This window comes from Hippopotamus amphibius, chromosome 6 (assembly GCF_030028045.1).
Source record: "Hippopotamus amphibius kiboko isolate mHipAmp2 chromosome 6, mHipAmp2.hap2, whole genome shotgun sequence".
Lineage (NCBI taxonomy): Eukaryota > Metazoa > Chordata > Mammalia > Artiodactyla > Hippopotamidae > Hippopotamus > Hippopotamus amphibius.
In genome coordinates, this window is record NC_080191.1 from 137,028,094 (window position 1) to 137,041,591 (window position 13,498).

Genomic DNA, 13,498 nt, shown 5'->3' on the forward strand with positions numbered 1-13,498 from the left:
ATGGAATAGTTGAACAAAGGAAAGATGATATAATCTTAATCATTATACCTTATATATTCATTTTGGTATGAATTTGAATTTCCTTTGAGAAATGTTTGTCTCAATCCATAGCAAATACTTCTCTTTCAACTGCTTTTAATAAACACTAGAGTAGTCCTATTTAAAAGTGATACATGGTCTCCCTATCTGCCTGCCAACCTCCTGTCAGGCTCTACAATGAATAATAAGCAGATAACTTTAAAAATATATGTTGAGTTCTTTTTGATTAAAAGGTTCTGTGATTTGGTTAGCTCAGAACTATGTGATTATGCAGTGCATTTTTTTTCAGAGATTATCATGTAATACAATAACCAAAATTAATTGGGTTTTTTTTTCTAGGCAATGAGTTCTCTTGTGCCTTTTGGCAGTTTTGGTGGTATGGTTCGTATCATGAGACACAATCATTTTAGCAATATTTTCTGACAAATATTTATTTTTCGTTAACTCTAGCAAACTGAATTGGCATGCCCTCTCACTTTCTTCATGGCTTTTTAGCATTGCTACTGAAAACTTGTTTCATGTGCTAAATTTGTCTTAGATTATTTAGGCCAGTGTTTTGTGAAGTAATATCACAATCAGTCTTCCAAAAGAAATAGTACATTTTAGTTGATGACTATTCACATGATTTGCAAAAGGGATCCCCATAGTTGTGTTGAAAAGCTGGAGACTTCCCTATGCTTATGAAGGCTTTTCATTTGGTTCTTTTTTTTTTTTTCATTTTATGTATTTATTTATTATTTTTTGGGGGGTACATCAAGTTCAATCATCTGTTTTTATACACATATCCCCGTATTCCCTCCCTCCCTCGACTCCCCCCCACCCTCCCCATCCCAGTCTTCTAAGGCATCATCCATCCTCGAATTGAACTCCCTTTGTTATACAGCAACTTCCTACTGGCTATCTATTTTACAATTGGTAGTATATATATGTCTATGCTACTCTCTCACTTCGTCTCAGCTTCCCCTTCACCCCCCACCCCCCCCAAACCTCGAGTTCTTCAGTCCATTCTCTGCATCTGCGTCCTTGTTCTTGTCTTGTCACTGAGTTCATCAGTACCATTTTTAGATTCCGTATATATGAGTTAGCATACAATATTTGTCTTTCTCTTTCTGACTGACTTCACTCTGTATGACACACTCTAGGTCTATCCATCTCATTACATATAGCTCCATCTCATTCCTTTTTATAGCTGAGTGATATTCTATTGTATATATATGCCACATCTTCTTTATCCATTCATCTGTTGAGGGGCATTTAGGTTGCTTCCATGTCCTGGCTATTGTAAATAGTGCTGCAATAAACATTATGGTACATGTTTCTTTTCGGATTATGGTTTTCTTTGGGTATATGCCCAGGAGTGGGATTACTGGATCATATGATAGTTCTATTTGTAGTTTTTTAAGGAAGCTCCAAATTGTTTTCCATAGTGGCTGTACCAACTTATATTCCCACCAACAGTGCAGGAGAGTTCCCTTTTCTACACACCCTCTCCAACATTTGTTGTTTCCAGATTTTGTGATGATGGCCATTCTGATCGGTGTGAGGGGATACCTCATTGTGGCTTTGACTTGCATTTCTCTGATGATTAGTGATGTTGAGCATCTTTTCATGTGTTTGTTGGCCATCTGTATGTCTTCTTTGGAGAAATGTCCATTTAGGTCTTCCACCCATTTGTGGATTGGGTTATTTGCTTTTTTGGTATGAAGCTGCATGAGCTGCTTGTATATTTTGGAGGTTAATCCTTTGTCCGTTGTTTCATAGGCAATTATTTTTTCCCATTCTGAGGGTTGCCTTTTAGTCTTGTTTATGGTTTCTTTTGCTGTGCAAAAGCTTTTAAGTTTCATGAGGTCCCATTTGTTTATTCTTGATTTTATTTCCATGATTCTAGGAGGTGGGTCCAAAAGGATCTTGCTTTGATGGATGTCATAGAGTGTTCTGCCTATGTTTTCCTCTAGGAGTTTGATAGTGCCTGGCCTTACATGTAGGTCTTTAATCCATTTGGAGTTTATTTTTGTGTATGGTGTTAGGAAGTGTTCGAATTTCATTCTTTTACATGTAGCTGTCCAATTTTCCCAACACCACTTATTGAAGAGGCTGTCTTTTTTCCATTGTATACTCGTGCCTCCTTTGTCAAAGATAAGGTGCCCATATGTGTTTGGGCTTACCTCTGAGTTCTCTATTCTATTCCATTAATCTTCCTTTCTATTTTTGTGCCAGTACCATACTGTCTTGATCACTGTGGCCTTGTAGTATAGTTTGAAGTCAGGAAGCCTGATTCCACCAACTCCATTTTTCCTTCTCATGATTGCTTTGGCTATTCGGGGTCTTTTGCGTTTCCATACAAATCGTAAGATTTCTTGCTCTAGTTCTGTGAAAAATGCCATTGGTAATTTGATCGGGATTGCATTGAATCTGTAAATTGCTTTGGGTAGTACAGTCATTTTCACGATGTTGATTCTTCCAGTCCAGGAACATGGTATGTCCCCCCATCTGTTTGTGTCGTCTTTGATTTCTTTCATCATTGTCTTAAAGTTTTCTACATACAGATCTTTTGCCTCCTTAGGCAGGTTTATTCCTAGGTATTTTATTCTTTTGGTTGCAATGGTGAATGGGAGAGTTTCCTTAATTTCTCTTTCTGCTCTTTTGTTGTTAGTGTATAGGAATGCAAGAGATTTCTGTGCATTAATTTTGTATCCTGCTACTTTACTAAACTCATCAATTAGCGCTAGCAGTTTTCTGGTAGTCTTTAGGGTTTTCTATATATAATATGATGTCATCTGCAAAGAGTGACAGTTTTACTTCTTCTTTTCCAATTTGTATTCCTTTTATTTCATTTTCTTCTCTGATTGCTGTGGCTAAAACTTCCAAAACTATGTTGAATAATAGTGGTGAGAGTGGGCACCCTTGTCTTGTTCCTGTTCTTAGAGGGAATGCTTTCATTTTTTCCCCATTTAGAACGATGTTGGCTTTTGGTTTCTCATATATGGCTTTTATTATGTTGAGGTAATTTCCTTCTATGCCCATTTTCTGGAGAGCTTTTATCATAAATGGATGTTGAATTGTGTCAAAAGCTTTTTCTGCATCTATTGAGAGGATCATATGGTTTTTATCCTTCAATTTGTTGATATGATGTATCATGTTGATTGATTTGCATATATTGAAGAATCCTTGCATCCCAGGGATAAACCCCACTTGATCATGGTGGATGATTTTTTTAATGTGCTGTTGGATTCTGTGAGCTAGTATTTTGTTGAGGATTTTTGCATCTATATTCATCAGTGATATTAGTCTGTAGTGTTCTTTTTTTGTGACATCGTTGCCTGGTTTTGGTATCAGGGTGATGGTGGCCTCGTAGAATGAATTTGGGAGTGTTCCTCCTTCTGCTATATTTTGGAAGAGTTTGAGAAGGATAGGTGTTAGCTCTTCGCTAAATGTTTGGTAGAATTCGTCCATGAATCCATCTGGCCCTGGGCTTTTGTGTGTTGGGAGATTTTTAATCACTGCCTCAATTTCTGTACTTGTGATTGGTGTGTTCATGGTTTCTATTTCTTCCTGGTTCAGTCTTGGAAGATTGTATTTTTCTAGGGACATATCCATTTTTTCCAGGTTATCCAATTTATTGGCATGTAGTTGCTTTTAGTATTCTCTCATGATCTTTTGTATTTCTGTGGTGTCCGTTGTTACTTCTCCTTTTTCATTTCTAATTCTGTTGATTTGCATCTTCTCCCTTTTTTTCTTGATGAGTCTGGCTAATGGTTTATCAATTTTGTTAATCTTCTCAAAGAACCAGCTTTCAGTTTTATTAATTTTTGCTATTGCTTCCTTCCTTTCTTTTTCATTTATTTCTGCTCTGATCTTTATGATTTCTTTCCTTCTGCTCACTTTGGGGTTTCTTTGTTCTTCTTTTCCTAATTGTTTTAGGTGTAAGGTTATGTTGTTTGTTCGATATTTTTCTTGTTTCTTAAGGTAGCACTGTATTGCTATAAACTTCCCTCTTAGAACTGCTTTTGCTGCGTCCCATAGGTTTTGGGTTGTTGTGTTTTCATTGTCATTTGTTTCTAGATATTTTTTGATTTCCTCTTTGATTTCTTTAATGATTTCTTGGTTGTTTAATAGTGAATTGTTTAGCCTCCATGTGTTTGTATTTTTTGCAGTTTTTTTTCCTGTAATTGATATCTAGTCTCATGGCATTGTGGTTTGAGAAGATGCTTGATATGATTTCAATTTTCTTGAATTTGCTGAGGTTTGATTTGTGACCCAAGATGTGAGCTATCCTGGAAAATGTTCTGTGTGCACTTGAGAAGAATTCTCTAGGACTCTATTGCTAATTCCTTCATGCTTTTCCTTTCCCATGTCCATGTATGGCTACACTGCAGCCAGCTCTCTCCCCCCCCCCCACCCCCTGCCCCATTTCTCTGGGCCTTTGGTCCTGTTTTCTGTGGCTCTAGTTTCTAACACACTTAAAGGCAATTTGAGGAGTAGCAGAGAGTAGCCTTATTTTGGAACACTTCCTATGGATGCGTCTTATGAAAAAGTTTTCTTTATTCTCATGTACTAGACTTCAGCCATTTCTCTCCTTAAAGTTTGACATATAATATTTATCCTTCTTGACCAGAGTTTTTAGTGGGACAAATAATGAAGGAAAAAAATCAGCTATAGCACAGAGTTATCAATAAAAATGATAAGGAAATTCAATATGCTGTGGGAGCACAGATAGAAAAAAGCCTGTAGCCCAGACCTTTTGGGATGTTGGAGTGGAGGTTAATTAGAGAACACGTCCTGAACCTTAAGGATTTAATAGGAATTAGCCAGGAGAAACTGGGAGGGGAGAAGAGTGCTCAACACAGAGGAAACAGCATGTGCAAAAACCTAGAGGCTAGAGACCCCAAAGATGTTTAGGGTCATTTGGTGCGAGTTGGATAGTGGGTATAGATAAGGATGGAGAGGTAACCAGGGGGACTTCTTTTGGCCCTGGTAAGGACTGTGGACATTATCTAAGAGCAGAGGAAGCAATTGATGAATTTTCATCAAAATGGTAGTAGAGTCAAGTTCTCATTTTTTAAAGATCATTGTGCCTACAGGGAGGAGAGAGGTTAGAAGGGAACACAGTGGAGGCAGGGAGGCTAGGAGGCTGTTAATGTTTTCCAGGAAGTATTAGTGATAGCTTCTACTCAGGTAATAGCTATGGTAATAAAGAGAAGTGATCTCCTTTGAGAGAGAGTTAAATAGGTGAATGGATAGAAATTGGTGATTAATTGGATTGAGGGATCAGTAAAGAAGGAGAAGGAAAGTATTATGCCTATTTTTCTGGCATGAGGAATTAGGTAGATGGGAATGACACTGAGCATTGATGTAGTGCAGATATGAGGGCAGAGGTGTTCAGAAAGATCATTTAATTTCTGAGTGTTTTGCATTTGAGGCATCTCTGGGCTGTCCAGGTGGATTTATCTGGTAAACAGTTGGATACATGGATTTGAGCTGAGCTAGAGATAATTAGTTCATTCATTCGGCATATATTTATTTAACCCTCCTATGTACCAGGAGTTGTTTTTAAAGTATTGGGAGTATAGTGGTGAGTAAGACAGAGAAGATAGCCTGCCTTCAAAGAGATTATTTCTACAGAGCGGGAAGACAGACAGGAAACAACAAAATAATTTAAGATAGTCAAAGTACTTCAAAGTACTCTGAAGGAGACAAAGTAAGGTAATGATACAGTGACAGGTGGAGGTGAGGCAGAGATTAGTTCAGACAGGTGGCCTTCCTAAGGAGGTGATACTTGAATGATTAGAAGAAACTCACTATACTAAGAGTAAAGAGAAAACATTCTAGGCAGAGAGAAGAGCAGTTGTACAGAGTTCTTGAAGGCCTCCAAAGCCCACCGGAATCTCCGCTCTAACTTGTACTACCGCTTTCTGTCAAGGTGCGGGCCGCCCCATAGCAAGCACAGGCACATGTTTTGATGGCTGACTTGATAATGAATTGAGAAGAGGCAGAATACACCCCCAAACATCTGATCTTCTCTTCCTCCTCCCCCTCTTCTCCTTCCTTAGGGCAGCGCTTCTCTCTCTCTTGAATTGTCCTCTCTTATATAGGTTGATTCTCAACCTAATGTTGAAGCAAAAAAGTCACTATATTTCCCAAATTGTGTTGAATCTCTCAAATGTAGATTAGTTCTGTTGCAATCCTTTGCATCCTAAAGATGTATCAGTATCTCCTAAATGTGTCTTTGTCGTTCCCTATTGTGTTAAGTGCAGGTTCTAAAAAGGAATTTGGTTTTTTCATCTGTCCTATTGTAACTAGCAATAAAGACCCAATAGAAGGCAGAGACATAAACAGGCCTTTGATAATTCTTTACTGAGTCCTAGCTTGGCACAAAGCAAAAGAATCTCCAGAAGGGCTGAAATACCAGCATTGAATAACAGTGCCTTACAGGATTCAAAAGACTCCTTCTGCTTGAGCTGGGGAGTTCCTTGAACTAAACACTCCTTATAATAGTAGATGATGCTTTGGGTGACACACTAGAATATGTGCTTCCCTTTTTGATTCCTGGTGATTGTTCCAGTGATAAAACCTAAAATCAATAGCAGATCTTCCTAGAGCAGAGTTTTGCAGCCTTGACACCACAACTTTCATGTTGGGCTGGATAATTCTTGTTCTGGGGAGCTGTCATATGCTTTGTAGGATGTTTAGCAGAATCCCTTGCCTCTACCACTAGATGCCAGTCATATACCCTCCTCAGTTGTGACAAACAAAAATGAGTGTAATTATTGCCAAATGTCCCCCTGGGATCAAAATCATTCTTGGCTAAGAAACCACTGTTCTGGAGGGGTTCTTAACTGTCCTTCTAAAGGAGCATACCTCCTGCTTCAAGGGTATGCCCTACTGAGCCATCAGTAGTAGGCAGCAAATCCAAGGACTGTTAGTGGAATCAACCTCTATCATTTTGATCCAAGTCTGTTGGAAAGGAGGGCTGCTACTTCAGAGGCAGCTTCTATCATCCATGTAGTACTGCTGGAAGTGACACTGTTGTCTTATACTCAGGTTTTATTTATTTGCCTGGTGGGATATCCAGAGGCAAGAAGGAAAGATTTTAAGACTAGTGTATGCTAGAGCTGTCCCACAGCCAAGGATACATCATTCAGTATTTAAATATTAACCAAATTATGTTTTGAGCAAGTTGAATGATATATGTGTGTATATTTATATGTTCTTGCATGTATATATGTGTGGATATTTACACATGTCTGTATGCATGTATTTATAGTGTCACAACGCCCTAACCATTTGTATGTTGGCTGTTTAGGATTTTGTGTATGCTTCAAATTCTTCTTTTTTTTTTTTTTTAAGCTCTTTATTGGAATATAATTGCTTTACACTGCTGTGCCAATTTTTTGAGGTACACCAAAATGAATCAGCTGTATTTATACACATATCCCCACCTTCCTGCGACTCCCTCCCACCCTCCCTATCCTGGTCCTCTAAGTCATCACCCATCATCGAGTTTATCTCCTTATGTTATGCAGGAAATTCCTACGAGCTATCTGTTTTACATTTGGTAGTGTATATATGTCAAAGCTACTCTCTCACTCCGTCCCAGCTTCCCCTTTACCCCCCCACCCCCACCCCCGTGTCCTCAAGTTCGTTCTCTACATCTGCATCTTTATTCTTACCCTGTCACTGGGTTCATCAGTACCATTTCTTTTTAATTATTTTTTTTTTATTCCATGCATATGAGTTAGTAAATTCTTCTTTAACAAATCGCTTTCAGTGTATATTTTTCCTGAAATTATCTTTGCCTGGTCAATCTCAACTGCATGAGATCCCACAGCAGAAATCAAGAAAAAAAAATTTCAACTGTTTTGGGAATGTTGCTTTGCTTCTTTTGTGTTGTGCTGATAGTTAATAACACACTTCCTAATATCCTATAGCGTACAGATGTCAACCCTTTTCAGGCAATGGACCGAATGATGTTAAATATGCGAAACAGTATGCAGGAATTACAAAGAAACTTTGTAAGTACTAAAAGATTGATGAGAACGTTGTTTTCAGTTATTGGTACCCAGTATTATAGTGGCTTTCAACCTTTTTCTAATTATGGTCCACAGCTATTGAAAAATATATCTCACATCATGACAGTGCTTGTGTACTGTATATATTGTACACCTGAAATAAAAGTTTCACGAGAAAATGATCATACTGTTTACAGTGTGTGTTGATATTTTCTATTTTACTTCATATTTAAAAAATCCTGGTCACAACCTACCAAAATGATTTCACAACCTACAAGTTTGAAAAACAGCATTACTTAAACTTTCAAAATAAAAAAATTCAACCTCAAAATCATTTATTCTGCTGAAGGTCACTATTGTAAATGAACATTTTATATGAATTTAGATTTTTTTATTATGTATAACTTGTCTACTTAAAAAGATTTGTAACATCTAAGAAATTAAGTTTTAGAGTTTAAAAATAACTGAAAATAGAAATTTCAGGTATGATGTTTAGGCACTGGATTAGATTCAAACAGTCGAAATACTTATAAACTAGTACTAATACTCTTACTTTTCTACTCATGATATTAATCAAAATAATAACTTGATTCAATTTGAAGACCACCCATCTTATTTTAGTCATCTAGTTTGAAATCTAAGGATCATTTCAGAATGTCCAAATCTAGGACATTATTAATGATTTTAGAAATGTAGCAGTCGGTACCCACAGAAGGTATAAAACTTCTTGGCATGTGGCTAATTGGCTTAGCACTGGCAAAACTGCACACAAAAGTCAACCACTGACTATAAAAGTATCACATGCTTCAGGGCACAGCATCTATAAATTTAAGTCACAAGTCTTTGATCTCAAAGATTTGAGGATTTCTAAGTGAATCATTTGTTATTTATTATTCCTTACAAAGAGAGTGCGAATTAGTACCTAAAATGGAAGGAGGTTAGGGCCTTCATGGGGGTACCATTTGGATACATCATACTGATCATATATACTATCTTTAGTAGAACTCCTAGCTGGTGTTGTTACTTTATTTGAATCCTCTGCCATTAGTTCTTCGTATTTGACTGAACTCACTGGATTTACCATTTATATTTACCTCTAGGGTCAACTTTCAATGGATCCAAATGGACATTCGTTTAGTTCTTCCTCAGTTATGACTTATTCCCAAGTAGGAGACGAACCACCAAAGGTTTTCCAGGCCTCAACTCAAATGCGCAGGGCTCCAGGAGGAGTAAGTATTTTCTTGGAACTTTATGAAGTTGTGAAATCATAGATCACCTATATCAAATTTTAACTACTAAAATTTGATCTGATACTGGTCGGGGGATGGGAGGGGGAAGAAAACACAGGTCAGTGTGAAAAGCAATAAAGCTAACTATTTATTTAAGACATCCTTTGTCTCCCTCACCTACCTCCATCCCTGCCCCAGGTGCCTTTTTTCATATTAATATCTATCAATGTTTATTACCTTTACATGTTGACAAGGTAAATAAACACTGAAAGAAGTCTTTGTTTCATGAAATAAATGTCTTTTAGTTTCTATTTGGAATAAATGAATTTTTAAACTCATAAATTATTTCAAGTATACAGAAAGGACATAGGGAATAATATAAGTACCCTGATATTCCTTCAATCCAGTTTAGTCAAATCATAACACTTTTCTCTATTTACTTTGTCTCTTGTTTTGCTTTCTTTTTAAGCAAAAATGTTACAGGTGCAGTTAAAGCTTCCAATGCACTCTTCTGTCCTCCTCCTTTTCCATTTCTCCCTCCCCCAAAGACAACCATTTTCTTTGGGCTTTACTTTATTGCATTTCACAGATAAATTGCGTTTTTTACAAACTGAAGGTTTGTGGCAACCCTGTGTTGTCAGATGATAGTAATTTTTAGCAATACGGTGTTTTTAAATTAAGGCATGTACGTTGCTTTTTTAGACATAATGCTACCACATACTTAATAACTACAGTATAGTATAAACATAACTTTTATATGTACTGAGAAACCAAAAAAATTGTGTGACTCACTTGATTGCAATATTCCCTTCGTTGCGGTGCTCCTGAACGGATCCCGCCGTATCTTTGAGGTATGTCTCTACCTGGAATTTATCATTGTCATGCATGCTTTTGTAATTTTATGACTTATGTATGCTTCATATACAAAACAGTGAATTATTTTACAGGTTTCTAAACGTTGTATAAATAATTGCATACTGCATGTGTCCTCTGCAGCTTGACTTTGCTCAGTAATTGCTTCTGAGATTTATTCAAGTTGATATGTGTAGCTCTGGTTTCTTTATTTTAACCTCTATATAATGTCCAAAATATGAATATCCCACAGTTTTTAAGTCTATTTTTCTAGTGATAGATATTTAGATGTTTATAATTTTTCACTTCATACCTGTCTCCCTGTGCAAAAGGGCTAGGAATGATATTGTTGGATTGGAGGAGACATGTGTCTTCATCCTTACCTAGAAATTACCAAGTTATTATCACACAGTGATTGAAACAGTTGGTTCCCACAGACTTTGGTATGAGTTCCCATTTCTCCATTTCCTAATTAGTACTTACAGTAAAGAAAATTTGGGTTTGCCTGTCTATGGGTGACTTAAATGAAAACAGAATATATGTCATTTCATGACTGCTGCATAATTAGTTGCCCTTTCTTGTAGGAATGCCAGTAGGTATTCCCATCTATTAATTGTCAAGGACGGTGTTGAGGGCACTAAGTTTAATATAATTAAGTTATTCCTTGTTTTAATAATTCTATTGGTTCTGTTTGTCCTAGACATTTTAATTTTAAGCAGTTCAGGAAATATCAGAGATCTATTACCATAATTTTACTACAAGTTGGTAATAGAACTGAGTACCCATTATTTTTAGAGCAGTAGATGTATAATCTTACCTCTATAGGTAAACGGGTTCTGAGGAGTTTATAGCCTATATTTATTTAAATAATAACTAATTTTTATTTTCTTCATTTTCACAGATAAAGGAAACTAGGAGAGCACTGAGAGATTCTGAGAGTGGACTAGAAAAAATGGCTGTTGGTCATCACCTCCATGACCGAGCTCATGTCATTAAAAAGTCAAAGAACAAGAAGACTGGAGATGAGGAGGTCAATCAAGAGTTCATCAATATGAGTGAAAGTAAGTTATCAGAGAAAATAGCACTCTTCCTCTCAAAGTTAAAACAGCAGCCGTACCAGTAGAACTTGGTGAATATTTTTTATAGAAACATTTTATATGATGTCGTTTTAGGCAGTTTATGTATTGTAAATGTAGAGAATACATTATCAAAATAGTAATAAAATTGTGGTTTCAGTGTTTCATTGTAGATCTGTTTTTTATAGTGATTTTTGTTAATGTTGAGTATCATTTATTTTTTGTTTTATACTTGGAAAACAGAATCTTTTGAATGTTTTTTAGAAAGACTATCAGTAAGAAATTGTTTTTATATATTCCTGATATCAAAGAAGTAGATTTGAAAAGTATAAAAAAGTATAAAGAAGAAAATTAAAATTATTCACAGTTCCAACCCAAAATAATTACTGTTGATGTTTTAGTGTATTTCTTCTTAATAGTTTTATGTCTGATATATATAAACATTTAGTCACATACTATATTTTCAAAATTAGAAATTTACTATCTATATAGTTTATATTGTGCTTATTTTAATTCTCCACTATAATGTTTCTAAGATGCTACTTTTCAGAAACATCCTAAATGGTTCCCTAAAGGTTTTGTCATGAATTGGCCATAATTTATTTAAGCTATCCTGCATTGTTGGGCACTTAGGCTTTTGTATACATAAGATTTAAATTTCTGGTGGTGGTAAACAATAAATCATATATGTATCAAGCAAATCTTTCCATTTCCTAGATTTTATATTCATTCTTTAATTCATTTGTCTTTCTAACTTTTTTCATTATAGTTTTTAAGCTATATTCATTTCCTGTTTTTAGGAAGTATTTTGAATAAAAATGTTGTATCATAGTACAGGGTTTAAATTATATCATTTTAGAAAAAGAAATTCTCTTAAGGTTGGAGTTGGATAAAATTATTCTTATGCAACGAGATGGAAGCCACAACATCTTAACCTTTCTTTAATTTTAACCTTTGTAATTTGGTCATATTTAAATATATACAGAGTACTTCATAATAATTAACATGTTGAAGAAAATTTTAGTAAAGTAACACAGTATTATAATGGCAATCTGAGGGACTTCCCTGGTGGTGCAGTGGTTAAGAATCTGCCTACCAAACCGTAATCCAAAAAGATACATGTACCACAGTCTTCATTGCAGCACTATTTACAATAGCCAGGACATGGAAGCAACCTAAACGTCAATCAACAGATGAATGGATAAAGAAGATGTGGCACATATATACAATGGAATATTACTCAGCCATTAAAAGGAATGAAATTGAGTTATTTGTAGTGAGGTGGATGGACCTAGAGTCTGTCATACAGAGTGAAGTAACCCAGAAAGAGAAAAACAAGTACCGTATGCTAACTCATATATACGGAATCTAAAAAAAAAAGGTACTGATGAACCCAGTGGCAGGGCAAAAATAAAGATGCAGATGTAGAGAACGGACTTGAGGACACGGGGTGGCGGGGAGGGGAAGCTGGGATGAAATGAGAGGATAGCATTGACATATATACGCTACCAAATGTAAAATAGATAAGATAGCTAGTGGGAAGCTGCTGCATAACACAGGGAGATCAGCTCAATGACTGGTGATGACTTAGAGGGGTGAGATAGGGAGGGTGGGAAGGAGTCGTGGGAGGGAAGGAGATATGGGGATATATGTATAAATACAGCTGATTCACTTTGTTGCACAGCAGAAACTGACACAACAGTGTAAAGCAATTATACTCCAATAAAGAGCTTAAAAAAAAAAAAAAAGAATCCACCTACCAATGCAGGGGACATGGGTTTGAGCCCTGGTCCAGGAAAATCCCACATACTACAGACCAACTAAGTCCTTGCACCACAACTACTGAAGCCCGCGAGCCTAGAGCCTCTGCTTCACAACAAGAGAAGACACCGCAATGAGAAGCCTGTTCATTGCAACGAAGGGTAGCCCCCGCTGGCCACAACTAGAGAAAAGCCAATGCACAGCAATAGAGACCCAATGCAGCCAAAAATAAATAAATAGATTAATTTAAAAAAAATAAAGTGATTCTTGTTTTTAAAAAAAGGCAATCTGAAGGAACAAATAGTATCATTTACTTTTTGTTATTATGGAATTTAGATTACTTACTTCTTAACAACATAAACTGACAGATGAGTAACCTGTCTCGGGAAATTGAAAAAGAAGCCTGTGAGGCCAAATCGTGAACAGAAAGTGCTAGCTCTAGGAGGAATGTCCTCCAAGTGAGAGAGAAAGCAGGATCACCATGAGATGACCCAGGAAGAAAGACTGTCAGTGTCATTGGGTCATGGGGTCC

General features: G+C 36.4%; 1 protein-coding gene across 2 annotated transcripts in view; it reads left to right on the top strand.

Moving 5' to 3' along the window:
• The window catches only part of MLF1 (myeloid leukemia factor 1), a 41,877-nt gene that overhangs the window by 26,132 nt on the left and 2,247 nt on the right, over nt 1–13,498 (top strand). Inside the window, exons 3-6 of one of the 2 annotated variants that reach the window (XM_057740337.1) lie at nt 379–420; nt 7,968–8,051; nt 9,149–9,277; nt 11,031–11,190. In XM_057740337.1, coding sequence (XP_057596320.1) covers nt 379–420; nt 7,968–8,051; nt 9,149–9,277; nt 11,031–11,190 — 415 coding nt within the window. The remainder of the gene's footprint in view (nt 1–378; nt 421–7,967; nt 8,052–9,148; nt 9,278–11,030; nt 11,191–13,498) is intronic. The other variant, XM_057740338.1, reaches the window with a different exon arrangement.